Source organism: Notamacropus eugenii, chromosome 2 (assembly GCF_028372415.1).
Source record: "Notamacropus eugenii isolate mMacEug1 chromosome 2, mMacEug1.pri_v2, whole genome shotgun sequence".
NCBI classification, from domain to species: domain Eukaryota; kingdom Metazoa; phylum Chordata; class Mammalia; order Diprotodontia; family Macropodidae; genus Notamacropus; species Notamacropus eugenii.
In genome coordinates this window covers 152,112,280-152,134,707 of record NC_092873.1, presented here as the reverse complement: position 1 = coordinate 152,134,707, position 22,428 = coordinate 152,112,280, and the positions used below count along the sequence as shown (strand labels likewise).

Genomic DNA, 22,428 nt, shown 5'->3' with positions numbered 1-22,428 from the left:
ATAATTATTCCTTCTCTAAAATCTGAAGGCTACCACTGTATAGACTTTATTAGCTAAATAATAAATTACACTTACCTGATCAAAAGCAGGGAAGATATAATCTGCAAACTGAATTTCTGCAATGGCAGTAGCTCCATTAACTGCAATTCCAATACCAAATCCAACAATTCCTTGTTCACACAATGGAGTATTAAAAACTCTGTCTTTACCTTTGAAAAAAATAGGTTACTTTTAACATACCAAAATTGAGGTACCTGTGCAATTCAAGATATAACATGTTAGAAATTCAGTAAAGTTTACTAAAGCTCAATTGTACAGACCTTTATTCATCCAAGCCCTTAAAAAAGTTATAACTTCTTTGAGCTTCAGTGCCTCATACACAAAGAGGTTCCTGGTGACCTTACAGATGCTATGTTACTTCATAGGATGATTTTGAAGAAAGTGTTTTGTAAATCAATTGATCAAAAAGCATTAGTAAGCACTTAATATATGTATATGTATATAGACACACATATGTATACAGACATATATATGCATTAAAAGAAACCTGTTATCTCTCTACACTAGTTGTCCTTGACCAAGAGAGGAAATCCGTTGTCTATATACTAGATAGTTATTCTTATAGGTGGACTAAATCAATTAGAATTTATTACTGACAAGATGGAAGAAGGGGCCATATTTCCATTTCCATCCAATCATCTTGTCCCCCCACGCCTATGATTCAAGCTTTGTAATGAATCATACTGTTTTTCCTATCTATGATACTGCCTTTTTTTTTTTTAATACTCCCTTTGTCTCTAAAAATGACCCAGTAGTCTTCATTCAAGACCTTTTGACTTGCTGAGTAGCTAAAGATCCCATTTATTGGTAACTGCTAGCCTTACCAATACACATTGAATATGCTCAGAACTTTGTTGCCTCCGTTTACCCTAATTTCAATCATAACAGGGATTTCTAAAAACAAAGCAAGAAGACAGTCACTGCCCTTAAAGAGCTCACAGCCTAATAGACCAGATGCAAAGAACTATGTACAAACAAGCTATATTTGAGATAAATTGAAAATAATCAAGAGAGGGAAGGCACTAAGACAGGGGTAGGGAATCTGTGGCCTCAAGGACACATGTGGCCCTCCAGGTCCTCAAGCATGGCCCTTTGACTGAATCCAAACTTCCTAATAATTTTAATTATTAATTAAAGGATTAATAAAAGGATTTTAATAAATCCTTTAATAAAAGGATTTGTTCTGTAAAACTTGGACTCAGTCAAAAGGCCGCACCTAAGAACCTAGAAGGTCACATGTGGCCTTGAGGTCGCAGGTTCCCTAACCCTGCACTAGAATTAAAAGGGATTAGAAAAAGCTTTCTGTAAAAGGTGAAATTTCAGTGGGGACCTGAAGGGAGCTAGGGAAGACAAGAGGCAGAGATGAGGAAGAAGAACATTCAAGACATAAGGGACAGTCAGTGAAAATGCCCACAGTCAAGAGCTGTATTGTCTTGTTCGAGGAACAACAAGGAAGCTTAAAGTTACTAAGTGTTACTTAGAGTATAATAAGATGTGAGACTGGAAAGGTAGGAGGAGCTGGGTTATGAAAGACTCTGAACCCTAAAGAGAGGATTTAATTTTTTATTCTGGAAGTTACAGGGAATTTACTGGGAGGAAGTAGGGAGAAAGGTAACAGTGGAGCGGGATGTAACATGGTCAAACCAGAGTTTTAGGGAAATTATTTTAGTGGCTAAATAGAAGAAGAATTTGACTAGGAAGAGACTTTAGGCAGGGAGACCCACCAGCAGTCAAGGCACGAAGTGATAAGGGGATGTACTAGACTGATGGCAAAATCGAAGGAGAAAATATGCTACTAAGGTGAAATTGATTGGCCTTAGCAACAGATGGAACATGGGCTTTGAAAGATAATGAACAGTCAAGGATGACACCTAGTTTGAGAGCCTGAGGGACTAAGAGGATGGTGGTATTCTCTACAATAATAGGGAAGGTAGGAGATGGGACAAGGTAGGGGGAAAGATGATTTCCAGTTCCATATGAGATATGTTGAATTAAAAACTCTACTGCAAATTCAGTTTAAGATGTCTGAAAGTCAGCTAGGGATATAAGGTTGGAGTCAGTAAAGAGGTTATGGCAGGACAGATGGAGCTGAAAATCATCAGCATTAGAGATGGTAACTGAATCCACGAGAGCTGATGAGATCACCAAGTGAAATGATATAAAGGAAGGAAAGAGGGCCCAGGACACAACTCTATGGGACACAATGGTTAGAGAGCATAATATGATGAAGATCCATAGAATGGACTAAGAAGTAGTGGTCTGAGAAGTAGGAGAAGAACCAGGAAAGTGGTATCCCAATAACCTAGAGGAAGAAGAGTGTCAAGGAGAAGAGGATGGTGCCCCAAAAACCTGGAGAGAAGATAGTAATTAACAGCATCAAAGGCTGCAGAAAGGTTGAGGAGAATGGGGACTGAAAAAAGGGCACTGGATTTTGTAATTAAGAGATCCACTGATAACTCTGGAGAGACCAGTTTCAGTGGCATGATGAAGTAGGAAGCTGGATTGTAAAGGGTTAAGAATGAAAGAAGATGAGAGAAAGTAGAGACACCTATTATAGATGACCTTTTCAAGGAATTTAGCCATGAAGGGCAGAAGAAATATAAGATAATAGTTACTAGGTATGGAATGATCAAGTTAGAGTTTTTGAGGATGGAGAGACATGAGCATGTTTTGGGCAGGAGGAAAGGACCCATTAGAAGGAGATATTGAAAATAAGTGGCAGAGTGGGGATAACAGAGGGACCATTTTGTTGGAGGAGCCAGGATGGAATGCAATCACTTGTACAGGCAGAGGGATTAACCTTGCTAAAGAGTAAGACCACTTCTTCATGTGAGACAGGAGTGGAAGAGACAGTGGTAGAAGATATATGAGTGAAATGAGATGAAAAATAAGGGAGAAGTGGGAGCTCACAGCAAATTTTTCCTTTAAAATATGAGGTAAGTTTCTCAGCTGAGAGGGTGAGGAAGCCATGAAAGGTTTGAGGAAAGATGAAAAGGTCTGGAAGAACCATTATGTCGAGAGGGATAGTGAGTTGATGGTGGCGGTACAGGAAAATTACCTAGCAGCAGTGAGGACTCAGTTGCGGTTGTGTAACATAAATTGGTAGTGGACCCAATGAGAACATTTCTGTGATTTTTCTCCACCTTCATTCAGCAGTATGTGTAGGAGCAAAGGTACATATGATGAGAGTAACCCAAGGCAGAGGCTTGGAAGGGTACAGTTGGTGTAGAGGGGTTAGAGACTCAAGAGAAAAAAACAACTAGATAAATCTCTGATCCCAAATTATTTGTTTCTATTACTTCCACTTTCAACCTTTGCCAAAACTATGACTTTTTGTTTTCATCCTTCTTAACCTCTCTCTAGCCTTTATATAATTGATAACCCTCTTCCTTTCCATACTTTCTTTCTAGGTGTTCATAACACTGCTTTCTCCTGGTTCTCCTATGTATCTGTCTACTATTTCCCTGTCTTCTTTGCTAGATCTTCATCCACATCACATCCACTAATCATGGGGGCTCATCAAGTCCCTGTCCTAGGACCTCTTCCCTTCCTCTCAATACTACTTCTCTTGGTGACCTCATCAGCAACCATGGTTTCAATTATTATCTCTATACAGATGGCTCTCAGACCTACTTGCCCATTCCTATAATCTTTCCTGACCTCCAGACTTGCATTTCCAACTGCCCATTAGACATCTCAAAATGGATATCCAAAACTGAACTCTTTAGCTTCCCTTCCCCAAACCTTCTCCTTTTCCTAACTTTTCAATTCTGTGTTGCAGGAAAGTCACTCAGGCTTACAACTTAGGCTCACAACTGTTATCTTCAATTACTCACTGTCAAACCCCACCCCCCACCATATTAAATCACCTGTCAGTTTACTTCATTTCTACCTTCATAGTATCCCTCCCCTTTCTCTCCTATATTGCAACCATCCTAATGTTAGTCATCATCACCCCATGCTAAGACTATTACAGGACCTTACTGACTGGTCTCCTTTCCTAAAAGAATTGGCTCTCCCCAATTCACTCCACTCACCACATAGCTGTCAAAGTGATCTTCCTAAAGGATAAGTTTGACTATATCTCATACACAAAAACACACACACACACACACACACACACACACACACACATACACACACACACTCACACACACACACCATTCAAAGTTCTTCATAACTTATCCTTTTCCTACTTTTCCAGTCTTCATATCCTTTACATGCTACCCATCTCCCAACTGAAAAATGATGGACTCAGAGAGATTGAGACACACATGGCCAAAGTGGGAATCTGCAAATTAAAGAAATTTTTAAATTACTTTTTTCCCATTTAAATAAATAAAATTTTAATAATTTACTTCATGTAAAAAGATTTTTAAATTACCTTAATTTCATATCATAAGAAGAACTTTCATTTTGGTTAAGCGTAAGTACATATATATATATATATATATATACACACATATATATATACATATACATACACACACACATATATACATATTTGTTGCAAACAGGTGAAAATGTTGACTTGATCTACTGTATTCTACTTTTCTCATTCTTTTTATTCTGTCTTATTTGATAGAATGTAAACTCCTTGAGGATAAAGATGGTTTCATTTTTCTCTGAATCTTCAGAATCTAATGCAGTTCCTAGCATATACTAAGTGCTTGAGAAATGCCTGTTCATTGACTGATTTATAGCAACTGACAAAAGTTTTAACTCTAATGTTCTAGTTGAAAAAGTTTCAGCATAAGAACTATGTTCACAACTAAAATCTTTTTTATTCAACCAAAAAACGTTATCATCCCAGCTGACAGTTTTGAGATCATGCTGACGTAATTTGTTTTTAAGTTTTTTTTTAATTGAAAAGATAATAAGTTTGGCCATTAACTCCAAAATTGCAAAATCCTTATGAGAAATCTGTTGGGATATTTCACTACAAAATTTTATCACATAAATTTTTTCTGCAGATAATCATGTAGATTATAAGAGAAGCATTTTAATATTTATTTTTTAAAAATACCTACAGTTCTACTTTTCGAAACAAGAAATACTAGAAATTTCCCAAACCCTCCTCTCTTCATATTTCAGAAGATACTAAAAAAGAGTGAGCATGAGAGAATATATGTAGGTGGGTATAGAGGAGGGCAAGAGGTATAGGGGAGGAAAGATCTAAAAGATGGTATCATATTACCAAATGAATCAATAACCATAAAGAGGACCACAATTAGGCAGAAAAGAACCCTCTGGAAGTCCAGGGGTAACATAAGAAACGTTTTGTAGAAGCTGTAACTTAAGTAACTCACCATGTTGTGGTAGGCAATGATAATTTTACATGATACAATTCAAAGAGCATATATTTTTCTTTATAGTGATTCTGTAACAGTTAAAAACAGAAAAGTATCATTTCAATGTCAACCTACTGCCCATGCAGAATAAGAATAAGTTTTATAATTATCTCCCCCAAACCCAACATTCAACCACAGTGGAAAAACCCAGACTGAGTCAAAAGTCTCAGGATAGGGAGAAGTTAAGAACTGGAATTCTGTCAATGAGTTGACAAGTGATGAAAGGAGAAAAAATTCTCCCCATAATTTTTCATGACTTAAAAATCAGAAGACTAAAAAAGTACAAAGAAATTATTAAATGTAAATAAAGCAAAAAAGGAATAAGATAGAAAAAAGTAATAAACCAAGGAAAACAGCTTAAATTATTATGCAAATTAACAGCCTAGTTATCTGGGAGAAAAAAAGTCCATATTTTAGGGACTTGAACTTTATATACCTGAATTAAGTTCTGAAGTACAAACAACTCCTAGAAGAATTTTAAAAATAAACAACTATGTAAGTACATTAGCTTTATAATTAATAAAAGATGGCTTTTGATTCAGAGGTACAGCTAAACTATGAAAAAGGAAAAACTCTTTACCTACTTCTAATATAGCATTCTAACACCCGAGAGCCTTATCTAGTTTGGGGAGGGGAGAAACTAATTCATTCAAGAAATAAGGAACCTATGAAATTGAATCAAGCGATCAAAGTATTTCCTGTAGATTTATTGGGGTCAATATTGAGGATAACCAAATTGAAAGTAGAGAAAGGGGGAAATTAACTTCATGTAAAGGTCATTAGCTTAATTTTTGCTGCTCTTTTCCAAATGTCTTTTAATTAAACAGTCTTTCAAAGATTATGAGACTCTAAAACAATGTAAATGGATGGAACATGGCAGTAGATTTCTTGTCTTTCAAATTTTTTTTTTCTGAAGGTAGGGAAAATATAATATGGAGTAAAGATTTAGACAAAAGATATAACCATACTATCCAGTTATGATCATCTTTTATAGCCTTGTAACCACACCATCCAATTATGATGATCTTTTATTTCCTTTTTTTTAAGGTAAGAGAAATGGGACTGGAAAACTTTTCATCACTGCCAATATAGTGTCTATTGACAATATTTAATGCTATTTCATGCCAAGTGTCAAAAGAAAACCCAACAAATGGCCTCTTTTGTCAACAGAAATGAAAAATAAAAAAGACTAAAACTAATTGGTGTATCCCATCCTTTTTCAACACTTAAAAGTAAAAGGGGTACAAAAAAAAAAGAGAAAATTTTAAAAATTATCATCTTAATTTTAAAAAGGAATAATCAATTACATCCCAGACAGATAAGGAGGACATTAAGCACCATAAATCTCTACTTGGAAAGATCAAATTAGAACTTGCATTTAATTTTGAATTAGAATTTTTTTTGCTGATCAAAAGTCTTTGTGAATTATGAAGCCCACATCAATTGAATTTCAATTTTATTTCTTCTTAAATAAAATTCTGAAATCATGGACTTTCCTATCTAGATTTGAGTTGTTCTAAAGTTTTTGTAAATGCCTAGCACTAAATCATTTGCGAATCATTAGGCATCACCAATAGCCCCTCTGACAGAAAGTTGATCATTAGTAAAAAAAAAAAAAAACGTTCTAGGAGACACCAGAACAACTGCAAACTAGTGAATCATGCTTCCTTGAAGGACAAGCTAGCATAAGACTCATTTTCCTGATCAATTAAGGAAACAAAATCGATTGAGAACAAAAGGAAAAATGGAGAAATCATACAAGTTAAATGTCTTTGAAAAAGTTTTACACATTTTATACATTTTGAAAAGCATTAAACAAAAGCAGAGGTACTTTGGAATTTGGGTAAATTCAATCCAATTCAATAAGCATTCACTCAAGGAAAGATCTCCCATGTTCAAGGCACTGTTTTATCATGGATGATTAAATAAATAAATAAAGGGTAAAAAAAAATACTTCTCTAGGTGTGTGTGTGTGTTCATCCTTCGTTGTCGAAGAAGACCATGCCATCAGAGAAATAATGACATGACTTGAACTTGACTTTGTTTTGAGTGAGGGAGGGCTGTGCAGGTCACCACCGTCACTTCTCCTCCAGAGCCATCTGAATCCAGTGACCAGATATTCGTCAGGATGACTGGAGATGACCCAGGATTGAGGCAATTGGGGTTAAGTGACTTGCCCAAGGTCACACAGCTAGTGAGTGTCAAGTGTCTGAGGTGAGACTTGAACTCAGGTCCTCCTGACTCCTGTCTATCTACTGAACCACCTAGCTGCCCCAACTTCTCTAGGTAGAGAAGTATTTAAAGTAGAATCCTTAGGAAGATTATTCTGGATCTAGATTTATTTACTGTAATACCTCAGAAACATGATGCATATTCCTTCCTCTGGGGTAGATCAGAGGTGTCAAACATGCTGCCAGTGGCCAATACCAACTTGGACCAACTACCTTTCTTAAGTGCAGCCCAAACCAGATTAAAATTTAATTGGGAAATAATTGAGAAAAATTTAATTGGGAAAAATAAATAAAAATACAATAAAACATGGTATTACATTTTAAAATCAAGTCAAAGTGCTGCTGATAAGGATTCTTTTGTACAGATTAGTGGCCCAATCCAACCCATTTCTATTTGAGTTGGTGTAGATCACCACCCCTCCACAACTCTTCAGGAACTGCAGTGATTAAAAAATAATCACCTGAGAGCTAACCTTCTGGTGATGGGACTTTCCAAGCTTAGCTAGGCTAAGTCCTCAAGTAATAACACTTCTCATATTTATAAGCAATTTGCAACTGTACTTTCTAAACAGGAAAATTTCAGATTTGCAGAAATTAACTCATAAGATTTTTCTGAGTATAGGGAAACTGTCATTACCAATACCAAGTCTAGGAGTTGAACTCAGGTAGGTGGCAGTGGGCTAAAAAAAGAGGAGGAAGACCTCCTGAAACTGTGCAATGCAATGCAAAAATGTAAATAACCTTCCCTGTAGGCAAGTATGACAGTAATCTACTAATGTGTTTTGGGGAAAAGAATCCACACCACGTATATAAAATAATGTGTACAAAGCTATTAGTTGTGGCCAAAGAAAAGGACATATAATAACTTCCTGAGATATGCTGGTAGGACATTAAAGAACCATATGCAGATCAATTTCCCACAAATAAAAGGAAGGATAAGACAAAAATTAAACTCAATTATATGCTAATAACTATAAAGCATCAGAGAAAATCTATAATATAGATATTTTATCTTAGAAATAACTTCTTTAATCATCCCCTAAGACTAATGAGAAGGGCACATGAAACAAGTAGTCAAGTTTAGATCTGAAACAATGTAACATATGGTGAACCAAAGGAAAAAGGAAGAAAACAAAAATTGCTTTCTATGATTAAAAAAAATCCTGTCTCTAAAATATTTAACTTAAGCCTCAAATGTAATGTTTTAATGTAAGTACTCGGTTAAAAAAAAGCTTTTGGAGCTAAACTGAAATGTGACAATAAAAACCTGGCCTCTGCAGCAATCTCCAAAATAAGATTTTATAAAAATTAATATAAAAATGGAATTTAGATGGAGAAAGGTTTCAATCACATGTGATCCTTAACCATTAGCGCTTGCAATTGACACTGGATGAGAAACAGACCCAAAAGCCCAATGAATACAAAAAAAAATTAAGAAACCTATGATTCTCCACCCCATGTTTGAATACTTTATGAACATAAATAAGGTACCTGGGGCAGAAAAACTTGCAAAATATAGTTGCATTCTCTTTCTGAAGCATTAATAGAATAAAATTTAGAGGCAAGCCATCCTAAAAGCTGCAAATGCTATATTTTTAGATCTTTTTTTCACTTATATGGAAATGAGACAATTCCTAAAACATGTCTATTCTCTGTGCCTGTGTCAACACAATTCAAAACAAGGGTAGATAGATTTTCAATCTGATTCTTTCCCATAGGTTAACATATTATATCTACATCATCCAAAATGTGTGTCATCTACTAAGGAAAACAATATGGAATTGCCAGATTCAATTAACCTGCTTAGCTTTACGAATAATCCAAGCTTCTCCATCTAAATAAGTTGGGGCCCTTTTCTCAAGGGCAGAGGAAACAAGATATGGAGGCATGAAAAATAAATGAGCACTTTCCCTTCTATACAGAAGGTTAACATTGAACCAATGAATAGGTCTAAGTTTTAAAACTATTAAAAATGTATTATAAAGGGAAATTTCTAACCAGAAAATTTTTTAAAATATGCTAACTGGATACAATTATTGTAATTTAAACATATACTATTCTCAGAGCTATAGTGATTCACTCAATTCTCATGTTCTGGACATGGTAAGGATGAACCTGGATGATACAACTTTATGATCTCTAATACAATTTTCAAAACAATACTGGTCAAAAGCTATAACTGATTAATGTTTTAGCAAGAAGAAAATATGATATACTTTAGAGATATATTTATATCATTTGATTACACCTGCTAGAAAAATTCAAAACCAACTCTACATCATAACATGCTAGCTCTTGATATTTCACCTTCTAAAACTCTATTGTGAAACATTTAAAGCATGCCACTTTTCCATTGTAATTACTTGCCTTTGTTATTTTTCTTATCCTTGTAGGTAATTAATTTAGTGAAGGTGAGATAACAAAATGTACCTCTTTCCACATTTTTACAGAAGTGGAGGACTACAGAACATATGCTGTTGGATTTGGCTGATATATTGGCTAGTTTTGCTGACCATTTTGTTTTTTTCCTCTTTCCTTTCTTTCTTATCAAGGATAGATCTCTGTTCTGGGTTACATTTGATAATTGATCAACCTCTCTTTCTGGATATTCTGTCCTCTCCGGGTTTTTATCAAAGTATTTCTTATTGATTCTTCATGCTTGCTATGTTTAAGGCCCCTAACTATGAGTATTCCCCCAAAGTTCTGTCCTTGACTTTTCTCCTCCCTCTATATTTTCTCAGGGGAAGAGGGGAGATGGAGAGGGGGAGAAAGCAAGAAATCTGAATTCTTCTTCCCCCAAAGCCTCATTTCCACATCACCTAATAAAGGAGATAAGTAATACATGTAAAAATATATACAGTATAAATATAAGGAGTAGGAATTGTTTCATTCCTTAAAAGTTTCATTCAAAGAGGATGTCCCAGAGATGTACTAAACTCAATATGTCTAAAATTGAATGTATTATCTTACCTCAATTCCCTCTCCTGTTCCAAATTTCCCTATTTCTGTCAAAGAACCCACTGTCTTTCTAATGTCTCATATTCGTAATTTCAGCATTATCTTCAACTCCTCACAACCAATTAAGTTACTAAATCTTGCCATTTCTACAATTACAGTCTCTCTTTTGCATTCTATCCCTTCTTTCCCCTTACCCAGCTTCCTCTCTAGTTCAGGTTCACATTACCTCTCACCTAGATTATTCAAATAACGTCCTAATTGGTCTCCCTGCAACAAATCTCTTATCACCGTGGTCCATTCTATACACTGCTGCCAAAGTAATTTTCTAAAAATGCGGTTTTGACGACCTAACAGATGAACTACCCCACTCAACCAAGTCTAGAGAACTGATCTCTAGGATAAAATCTAAACTCCTCTCATCAGGTTTTAAAGCTCCTGTACTCGGCAAATCCAGTCAAATTGGCCCTCCCTCTGTTCTTCACACAGAATAATCCATTTTTGGTCTCCATTGCTTTGTCCTGGCCATTCTCAATGCCTAGAATGTATTTCCTCCTTACCTATGTCTCACAGTCTTTCTCTTCCTTTAAAATGCAGGCACCATCTTCTGTATAAAACCTTTCCTAATCTCTTCAACTACTCTCAAACTATTTTGTATTGAACTATGTTTTAAATATTGTTATTTATTCACTTAATATTTATTCTGTATATATTTTTACATGTACTTCTTATCTCCCCTAACTAAGCTCATCATGAGTAGGTAATTGTTTCATTCTTTGACCTTATACTTCCAGTGCCTAGTCTCGTGCCTGGCACATAGTAGTTAGTCAGTACACTTAATTAGCACCTCCTATGTGTCAGGGTCTGTGCTAAGGACTGGAAATAAAAGCATGAAAAAAAAAAAGATGGTCTCTGCCCTCAAGAAACTTGCAATCTAATTGATTGGGGAAGACAACACACAAAAATTGCAAAGCAAGAAGAGAGATGGATAGAAGTGAAGATACCCAACATAGGGGCATGATGGAGAAGTCCAAAGAACTTCTAGGTAGCTGAGTAGAAAATGAAGAGATGGCTGGTCTGGGCATTTACCTAAATTAAGGTTTTAGAGGGTCTCTGCTCCATTCTTGATCCAGAGGAGTCCCAGGGGCAGAGAGTAGAGATATTATAGTAGGTATGTAATAAACATCTGTTAACAATATTAGTTGATTGGGAGGGGGAGGGTGGAGGGAAATGTTGAGAAGGTGATGTTAAAACCAAAGATATTAATAAATTTTTTAAAAGATGTAAGTCAGGGGCATTCCCTTATGATGTATGTTGCTAATGACAAAAAGTACATCCAACTGCGAAGGAAGGAAGGAAGGAAGGAAGGAAGGAAGGAAGGAAGGAAGGAAGGAAGGGAGGAAGGGAGGAAGGGAGGGAGGAAGAAATAAGTTAAAATGGCACCAGACTTTAATATGAAAAACAGACTGAATAAGAAAAGTTTTTTTAAAACATTGTATCAAATGTATCTTTAAAAAAAAACCAACCTCTAAGTCGCAGGTGAGGGGACCACCCCAGAAGTTTAATTTGAATTTTATTGAGACATTTACATGCAGAAGTTGACACTCCAATTAATCCATAAAGAAATATTAATTATTTGGGTTGAGATTTCACGAAATGAGACCTTTTAAAGAATTATGAGTTAAAAGAGGAGGACAGATGTAAATGAACTTCATTCTAACAACAATTCCCTCCACTTCTATTCTACTGCTAAGTAAAATATCAACAATAAAATAAGAGACACATTAAACATGCTTCTTCTCTTGTTCTTCTACAGGTGCAGCCAGGAAAAGACAAGATTATTGCAATACCATGCTCAATTTAAAGCACCTGATTACCAGGATGTGGGAAACAAGTTTGCCAGATGCCCTTCTGCAGAACTGTGGTCAGAAGGAAAGCATATGCACATGGCTTAAGGCTCTTTTTGCAAAAAAAGAAAACAGATTTTTCTTTAAACGATGGCCTGACAGAAAATAAAGACTATTAACTTTTTAAAAATGTATTTTTTAATAAAAGTTTCTAGAATATTTCCCTATCATTTACCCAAGGCTTGGTATTCCATTTTCTTTGATGAGCAGAATGAAGGTTTTTATTTCATTATAGCTTTCCCATCAGCCTTACTTATTTCTTCTTCAGTTTAAAAAAAACCGTGTAGCATAACTCTCCAATCTTCAATAATAGACTGGAGAAGATAAAATACTAACCAAAGGTAAATCCAAAAGTATAAATATTACCTACATAAAAATGACATAAAACCTTCACATATAAAATGTTTAAGGACTTGTTTAAAGTCACACTGGCAACTCAATCTAAAACAGATAATTAGTCAAAGGTATCAATATATTTATAAAAGAGAAAATACAAAATTTTAATAATCATTTCAAAGAATATTTAACCTCATTAGTGACAATGTTTAATATAAAATTTTGGAATAATCTCTTTGTTCTCTCTGAAGTAAACTCAGAGAGTGCCTCTTCCTATGTCAGCAAAAGCCAGCCAAGGCTGACTCTACACTCCTTAAGGAGACCTTTAACCTAAGACACTATATCTTGAATAATAAGACTTGCCTTTGATGAATAATGAGACTTTCCTTTGATGAATCTTATTATCTATAGACACATATTATGTTATGAATAATGGGACTTTCCTTTGATCTATAGACATATACTATGTTATGGCGTATTAATGATAAAGAAAATATAGACATCTTAGATCATAATTTCTATTGAACATTGTTTACCCTTTCCTATGTCAATTATCTGTTTAAGGGAGAAAGCCTGCCACTTACTAGTGGTGGGGTTTCTTTCCTTATCACCGAGACATATGCTTACCCAGCTTGGAATCTCAAGGCCTGACTAACATTGCTTTGTTAATTGTCCTGTCTTACTGAATTTATGATTTGCTTAATTAGGAGAGTTTCTTTCTCATGGCAAAATGTACTTAAGACAGATGATTTCTGTACTAGATAGTCAGAGTCACCTCTGACTCCATAGCGCTATGTAACTGTTTTCTTTATAGGGAATTGATTAATTAATTAAATCATAAAATGTATGCATTTAGCCATGTTGCCTTTTCTCTAACCAAGTTTTCAGGTCAACATTAGTAATCAAAGAGATGCAAATTAAAACACCTTGAAAGTATCACTTCACACCCATAAAACTGTCAAAAATAAATAGTAGAATTGCAGAGAAGCAAGCACAACTCTTTCATCTTTAGGGGAGACAGGAAAAGAGACGGCAAGTATCCTGAATATTTTCAGAAACTTTCATTGGCAATATGCAGTGAAAATTACAAAAATAATCAGTGACTTTGACCCAATAATTCCATTCTTTTGAATATAACCTGAAGGTATAATTAAAAACACTAAAAAAAAAAATCGTTCCACAATTTTCAAAGTAGCATTGTATGTAATTGTAAAAAAAAAAACAAAAACTGGATGCTCAAAAATAGGTGAATGGTTAAAGAAAAGAAATTGTAAAATATTAACATAATGAAATGTTCCAATGAAATTAAGACTATAAAGAATGTGAAAAAAATCTGGGAAGCTGCTTATGAAATAATCCAAATTTTTAAAAATAAGAATCAGAAGAAAGGATTACACACAATCTATAATCATATAAAAAGAGTCAATCTGGATAACAGCCAAGATTATAAAGTAAGAGGAAGCAGTATGTCTAATTCCCTATCACAACTACTCCACAAAGACCTAGAAAACACTTAGACCAAGTCTTGATTAGGAAATCTAAGCAAAAATCAAAATAAGTAATTTTTCTAGGCCAAGCTGGAAAAGGAAAATAGAGAGACCTGAGGACACTGGGAACTGGGACTAGGTCAGGTGGGCCTAGAGCAGAGGCTTTCAATGCAGGGACTATACAAGGCCCTGAAGTTGTGCACTAAAAAAAAAAAAAAAAAGGTCCTGGATCCAACAGGTACTGACCTGTGTTTCACAGGTAACACAATTGTTAGACAGGAAAACACACAGGAGGGCTACTAGCAGGTATTCTAGCACATGTTCACTCTTGATCCAGATAGATCGGAAGACAGTCATAAAAAGGGGTTAAATAAGCTTACTAGACTAAAAAGTCTAGTCTTCTCAAGAGAGTTTCTAATAATGGGAGCACCAACTCCTACAGCATTCTCTAAGCACCCTTCTCACAGGGACTAGTGAGAAGAGGGGGCAACTACCCCTATGTCTCCATGGTGAGTGGGATAGACTTAGTGAAGACTCCTCAGATTGTAATTTTTCTCCCAGGGGTGACGTAAGGCCTAAAGGCTCAAGGTTACAATATTTTTAGAATAGAATAGTTCCATATAAGCATATAAAACTCTGTATTGTATTAGGGTCTCAATGATTGGACAAAACTTACATAATTCCTCGATGTCTTCATTTCAAAAGGGATTGGTTAGATTTCGTGTCTAGAATGTAAGACCATATTCTCAGCTAATGAGGATAATGGTCAGTGGGGGGAGGAGGAACTTGCTTTAGGGTCTATATAAATCACTGCTCTTTTCTTTGTCTTCAGCTTTCCTACTCCTACAGGTGAGCCCCGCTTCTCGAGAATCGAATAAATCTCTTTTCTGTCATCACTTTGAGAGGCCTCTGAGTAACTGATTTATGTAGGGACCTGAGCCATCCCACACAATGGGGTCAGTCAAGACAAGCACAGCATTCCAGTTTGTCCACTCCCCTAATTCCCCCAAGCCTCAATGGGGGCCAGTTGGGGCAAAAAAAAGATTTTCCCCCAAGCTTGATGGGGGCCAATTAAGGCAGGTACATGCATTCTTCTATGCATTACCCAAATCCCAAATCCCCACTTATTGACCAGTGCCCACTTGATTCATAGGGCAACAGAAAAAGAAGGCATTTTGCCAACATTAAACTCACAGGTTAACTTCAGCAATGTCATCATTCAGTGCAAGCATAGTAAATATCACATTATATCACCCCGCTATCTCACTGTGCAGTCACAGTGGAGATGTTTACAACTCATGAACCTGGGAAATATTATCTAATACCTGGGAACTAGAGATCATTATGGCCATTGATCCTGAAAACTAAACTCTAAGAAAGAATAACAAAATCCTCCTTTCTTACAACAGTGAAAAAAACAGAAACAGGTGCCAAATCATACCCCAGAGGAGGTCACACATCCAGTGAGGATTAAGGAACTGACTGCCTAGGATTATTGGCCAGCCATGATACAGTGGTCAGAGCCCTGGCTATGTACTAGACAAGGAACAATGAGAGAAATGCATAGCATTTGTGTGGCTCTGACCCCCACAAAGAGAGCAGGTTCTAAGATCCAGTACCCAGAGCAGTCTGAAGCCTGCAGAAGAATACTGAGCCCAGATTAAAGGGCAACAAGCACTTCTGTCACTAAACCTGCAGAGATTTCCAGCTAGCCGATAATACTTGAGTCTACTGGAGGTCCAATCAGAGGTAAACTCACAGCTATACTGCCCATACCAAATCAAGGTCAGAAGCTTGTAAAAATTCACACCAGTGACAAGTCTTCAAGTCTTCATACTCAATCAGCACACATTGGACTCACTGAAATCTCAAAAGTCCCCAGCCTGAGCTATTCCTGAGATCCCTGGAGAATACAATGCTTGAAGTAAGCTGCAAGATCAAAGGGACCATAAAATGAGGTTATATGCAGAAGCCCAAATGATCCCTTCAGAAGTAATCAAAGTCTGAAATCAGAAGTAAGGCTAGAAGAAGAATAAAAGTTTAACACACACACACACAAATTCCCCCATAAACTGGCATTATGGTGACAGGGTCTATCAGCTAACACCTTGATGCATCCAGGATGACCTCCTGGCACAGGTTCTTAGACATGCTTTTCTAAAAGGAAAGCAACTTTTGAGGGGTCAACAATCTGCTTTAATTACATCCACTAACAGAGAAAATACAAGCAGAGAAATAAAGACCAACAGACAGGGCTTCTAACTATCTGACCATAAGCAATACATACATCAGAGATCAAGACAGATCCAACTGCATACATAATTACCAGAGAGAGAAGCACCAACATCTGGATTTTCAAAGTGGGGGGGTGGCCCAGCTACCCAGAAACTCACCTGGCACATGAACCTTCTTCCAAGCCTCCAAAAGCAAACCCTAAGCTGTAACCCTAACCCAGAAAACCCTAACCCTAAACCCTAACACAATATACTCACTCAAAGTATATATGTATGTGTATATATATATGTTTTCAGAGCCAGAAGCCATGACCCTCATGACCCAGAATCTTATTAGCAATTAACAAAAGGTGCCAGCATTCCTACAAAACAAGCCTCCCCTAATCAAGCTCCCCTTAATGGGCTCCAGGTGAGGCCCATTAATGAGTGGAGGAAGATCTTTAACTCTAATTAACATTACATAGGGACACTCAGGACATAGACCCAGATGAATGACTCCAAAATATCTACAATTAAAGTTTCAAAGAAAAAACAGTTTAGGCACAAGTTAATCTAGAAATTCTGAAAGAAATGAAGAGTTTTAAAGAAGGATTAAATAAATCCTTCTTTAATGAATGAAATGAGAATGCTAGAGGAAAGAATTAAAAAAGAAATGAGTTACGGAGAAAAGACTTGAATAGAGAATTAATGGCTTAGCACAAGTGATACAGAATCTTACTCATGCAAAAGACTCCTTGAAAATAATTCCTGAACAGAAGTTAAACAATCTATGAGACACAAAGAAATATTAAAACAAAAGTCAAAAGACTCAAAAATAAAATAAAAGATGTACTTTTCTCATAGCAAAAACAACTGACCAAGGAAACAAATACAGGGGAAATAATTGAAAATGCTAAGGGGGGGGAGGGGGAAGAGTATGGATATCATATTTCAAGAAATCATGAAAAAAAACTACCCAGATCTCCAAAACCAGAGGGGAAAGTGAAAATAAAAAGAACATACCAGAGATCTCCAGGAGAAAAAAACTCAAAATGAAAATTCCCAGAAACATGACAAACAAAATTCAGAGCTTCCAAGTCAAACTAAAAATGCTGAAAGTAGCTAGAAAGAAACAATTCAAATACTGAAGAACCACAGTGAGAGTCATACAAGATTTAGAAACCAATTTTAAAGAAGTGGAAACCTTGCAATAAAGGCAAGACTATAGCTTAAAATCAGGAATATCTTGTCCAGCAAAAGTGAGTATAATTCTTTAGTTGTTTGTTGTTATTCAGTCATGTCTGACTCTTTATGACTTCATTTGGGACTTTCTTGGCAAAGATACTGGAGTGGTTTGCTATTTCCTTCTTGAGGTAATTTTACAGTAAGAAATTGAGGCAAACTGGGTTAAATGACTTGCCTGGGGTTACAGAGCTAGTAAGTATCTAAAGCCAGATTTGAACTCAAGAAGATGAGTCTTTCTGACCCCAAATCCTGTGCTCTCTTTACTGCACTACCCAGGAAGACATACTACCATAATTAAAGCCAGATAACCTCAGTCCTTTGCTTCAGAAGTAAAAAAAAAGAAAGAAAGAAAGAAAAAAACCTCTAAAATCTACGCAAATCAAATAATCTAAGGCTACAAAGAATATACTGGATATTCTGATACTTTTAAGGGTGAAAAAAAGTTTCTGCAGTAAGAATTCTGGAAACCTACCAAAAATCCAGGCCTCACAATTTTCCAGGGGAAATTATTAAATAATTTAAATTTAAATTTCCCAACTTAGAGGTTAATAGGTTAATAATAACTAATAACTAATAAAATAAATAATAATAACTTAGGTTAATAGAGAAGAAAGAGACAAATATGGCAGTTATTATCTTAAGGTTTAAATTCCACATGCTAATTTACTTTAAGATTTTTCAAGAATAAACTTTCTCCCACATGATTTTCATTTAAAAATTGCTAATTATATTTGCCATTAATAAAGGAGGCACCTAACAATAGTAAAGACTACTTAAAATTTTTAATTTATGTACATAATTTTTAAATTATGCACATAATTATTAAATTATGTATTAAATTAATTAGTTACATCCATTATCATACATTAATCTAAGATATACTGCTTTAATTCATCCTATTCAGAATATTAATGAAGTTTCCTTTCCAAAGAATAGATTGAGCCTTCCAGAAATCTTCATTTTGGAAAAAAAAAAATTTTCTATAAAAGTGATACGAGCCTGGTAGTTAATATAAGGAAAGCGACTCCCATAAGAGCAAAGTGAATTAATGCTATGGATATGTGGCATACTGTTAGAACTCTAAGTGCATGCCAAGATAATGTATCTAATTATATATTATATAATATATAGATATCCAAAGACTTGGTAAGGAAATAATCCAAATAAGTAGTAAGCTGCTATAAAAATCAATTTATAAAGAGAAATGTCCCAAAAACAAGTAGAAACAACCACAAGGCAAAATGCTTCTTTTTATTCTTACAATATAAACAAATCAAGAAGAGAAAGAAGTTCTCACACTAAGCCTACAACTTTGCCTTTGCCTTTCCAGGGCCCATCTACACACATTACCCACAGTTTCCAACTCTGCAGTCCTGTCCTTCTAGATTGACTTTTCTCTTTCCTTTTCCTGTGTCCCCTATGATACCTGACCAATACCCTAATCAGAAGCACTATGTGATGCTGTTTAAATGAGCTCTTCTGGTATCATCACTTGTTCACATGGTAATCCTTTCATGTTTTATAACCTCACCAGAAGAGTCAGCCTCAATAATGCGTTGTCTGTCTTTGAAGTCACTCATCTAATACTCAAGTTTACACCCTACCCAAGCAAAATACTGCACTCCGCCAAAAAAGAAAATATTATAGATGTCATGTGCTTTCTTTCCCTGGATATCAGACTAACTCCCATAACACCATATTACAAGTATGTGGTATATAGTCATAATGAATAACTGTCTTTCTGTAGTTCTAACAGGTGAGAATTGGGTTCATACTAATTCTGATTTTTTTCTTTGCTATTAAATTTTAAAGGCCCCCTCCCCTATAATCTGTGTTTAGATTAAGATCTGAGGAAGAAAGAAATATTCTTCTATGTTCCTACTGGATCTCTACTAAGTCATGAAAGAGCAAAACTTTATCTATGGAGAACTAAAGGAAGAAAGGTTGGAGAAATCTCTCCTTGTGTTGGGAGGGTAGTTTGGAGATAGAGGCTCTGATGAGCAGATCTGATTGCATGTATGAGGTTCAGATATGTATGTGTTTGTCCTTCATTGCTGAAGAAGACCCATGCCATCAGAGAAATAATGACATGACTGGCACTTGACTTTGTTTTTGAGTGAGGGAGGGCTGTGCAGGTCACCAGCCTCACTTCTCCTCCAGAGTCATCTGAATCCAGTGACCAGATATTCATCAGGATGACTAGAGATGACCCAGGATGAGGCAGTTGGGATTAAGTGATTTGCCCAAGGTCACACAGCTAGTGAGTGTCAAGTGTCTGAGGTGAGATTTGAACTCAGGTCCTCCTGACTCCTGCACTGGTGCTCTATCCACTGCACTACCTAGCTGCCCCTCATCTATATGTGTACACAAACACTCACATACTACCTACAGACTACCTCCTTGCTTGTCAAGTTACTTGACTATCACCAGGTCAGGGCACTTGGGGTGGGTTGGGAAGATAGAGGAGGAAGAAAGAGAGGGCAGTACAGACAGCCCCAAAGTGCAGGGCCTGAGGTCACTGCCCAGATTCACCATGCCCTAAGAATAATTCTGCTTAAAAATGTGACTATTGGGGCGGAGCCAAGATGGCGTAGTAGAAAGACGCACATACACATAGCTCCGAACCCACAACCCATAGAACAACTACAAAGAAGTAACTCACGGCGAGTTCTGCACCCAGAGGCCACAGAGCATTGGAGCAAGGGAGATTTCTGTTCCAGAGAGACCTGCAGACCTCTCGTAAAAGGTCCTTCGTGCTGCGGACTGGGCGCCGGGACTGGGAGCTGAGTACAGCCCTGCCGTGGCCGCGGCACCGAGAGGAACAGATCCGAGCGGGCTTCAGGGACGGGATCTCCAGCGGCCGCACAGGTACCTCCACCCACAGGTGACGGGGGTCTGTGAGAGAGTCCCTTTGGAGGGTCGAGGGGGGAGTGGGGTGCCCCCATGGCTCGGGCCCCCTCGGGAGACAGAAGCTGAGGGGCAGCGGCAGACCAGGGCTCTCCAAGCAGGCAGGAGCCTGGATCCATTGTTGAAGGTCTGTGCATGGACTCCCTGAGGGAACTGAGCCTGAGAGGCAGCCCTGCCCTCACCTGAGCATCTGAATTTAATCTCACACTGAATAGCAGCCCTGCCCCCGCCAAAAGCCCTGAGGCTGGAAGCAGCATTTGAATCTCAGACCCCAAACACTGGCTGGGAGGATCAGGAGGTGAGGTGGGTGTGAGGAAAATATTCAGAGGTCAAGTCACTGGCTGGGAAAATGCCCAGAAAAGGGAAAAGAAATAAGACTATAGAAGGTTACTTTCTTGGTGAACAGGCATTTCCTCCCTTCCTTTCTGATGAGGAAGAACAATGCTTACCATCAGGCAAAGACACAGAAATCAAGGCTTCTGTGTCCCAGCCCACTCAATGGGCACAGGCCATGGAAGAGCTCAAAAAGAATTTTGAAAATCAAGTTAGAGAGGTGGAGGAAAAGCTGGGAAGAGAAATGAGAGACATGAAGTCAAAGCATGAACAGCAAATCAGCTCCCTGCTAAAGGAGACCCAAAAAAATGTTGAAGAAAATAACACCTTGAAAACTAGCCTAACTCAATTGGCAAAAGAGGTTCAAAAAGCCAATGAGGAGAAGAATGCTTTCAAAAGCAGAATTAGCCAAATGGAAAAGGAGATTCAAAAGCTCACTGAAGAAAATAGTTCTTTCAAAATTAGAATGGAACAGATGGAGGCTAATGACTTTATGAGAAACCAAGAAATCACAAAACAAAACCAAAAGAATGAAAAAATGGAAGATAATGTGAAATATCTCATTGGAAAAACAACTGACCTGGAAAATAGAGCCAGGAGAGACAATTTAAAAATTATGGGACTACCTGAAAGCCATGATCAGAAAAAGAGCCTAGACATCATCTTTCATGAAATTATCAAGGAAAACTGCCCTGAGATTCTAGAACCAGAGGGCAAAATAAATATTCAAGGAATCCACAGAACACCGCATGAAAGAGATCCAAAAAGAGAAACTCCTAGGAACATTGTGGCCAAATTCCAGAACTCCCAGGTGAAAGAGAAAATATTGCAAGCAGCTAGAAAGAAACAATTCAAGTATTGTGGAAATACAATCAGGATAACACAAGATCTAGCAGCTTCTACATTAAGGGATCGAAGGGCATGGAATAGGATATTCCAGAAGTCAAAGGAACTAGGACTAAAACCAAGAATCACCTACCCAGCAAAACTGAGTATAATACTTCAGGGGAAAAATTGGTCTTTCAATGAAATAGAGGATTTTCAAGCATTCTTGATGAAAAGACCAGAGCTGAAAAGAAAATTTGACTTCCAAACACAAGAATGAAGAGAACCATGAAAAGGTGAACAGCAAAGAGAAGTCATAAGGGACTTACTAAAGTTGAACTGTTTACATTCCTACATGGAAAGACAATATTTGTAACTCTTGAAACATTTCAGTATCTGGGTACTGGGTGGGATTACACACACACACATGCACACACACATAGAGACAGAGTGAATTGAAGAGGATGGGATCATATCTTAAAAAAAAATGAAATCAAGCAGTGAGAGAGAAAGATATTGGGAGGAGAAAGGGAGAATTGAATGGGGCAAATTATCTCTCATAAAAGAGGCAAGCAAAA

General features: G+C 36.8%; 1 protein-coding gene across 1 annotated transcript in view; it reads right to left on the bottom strand.

Moving 5' to 3' along the window:
- The window catches only part of BCKDHB (branched chain keto acid dehydrogenase E1 subunit beta), a 258,801-nt gene that overhangs the window by 201,894 nt on the left and 34,479 nt on the right, over window positions 1-22,428 (bottom strand). The window contains exon 4 of the mRNA XM_072642674.1: window positions 76-209. Coding sequence (XP_072498775.1) covers window positions 76-209 — 134 coding nt within the window. The remainder of the gene's footprint in view (window positions 1-75; window positions 210-22,428) is intronic.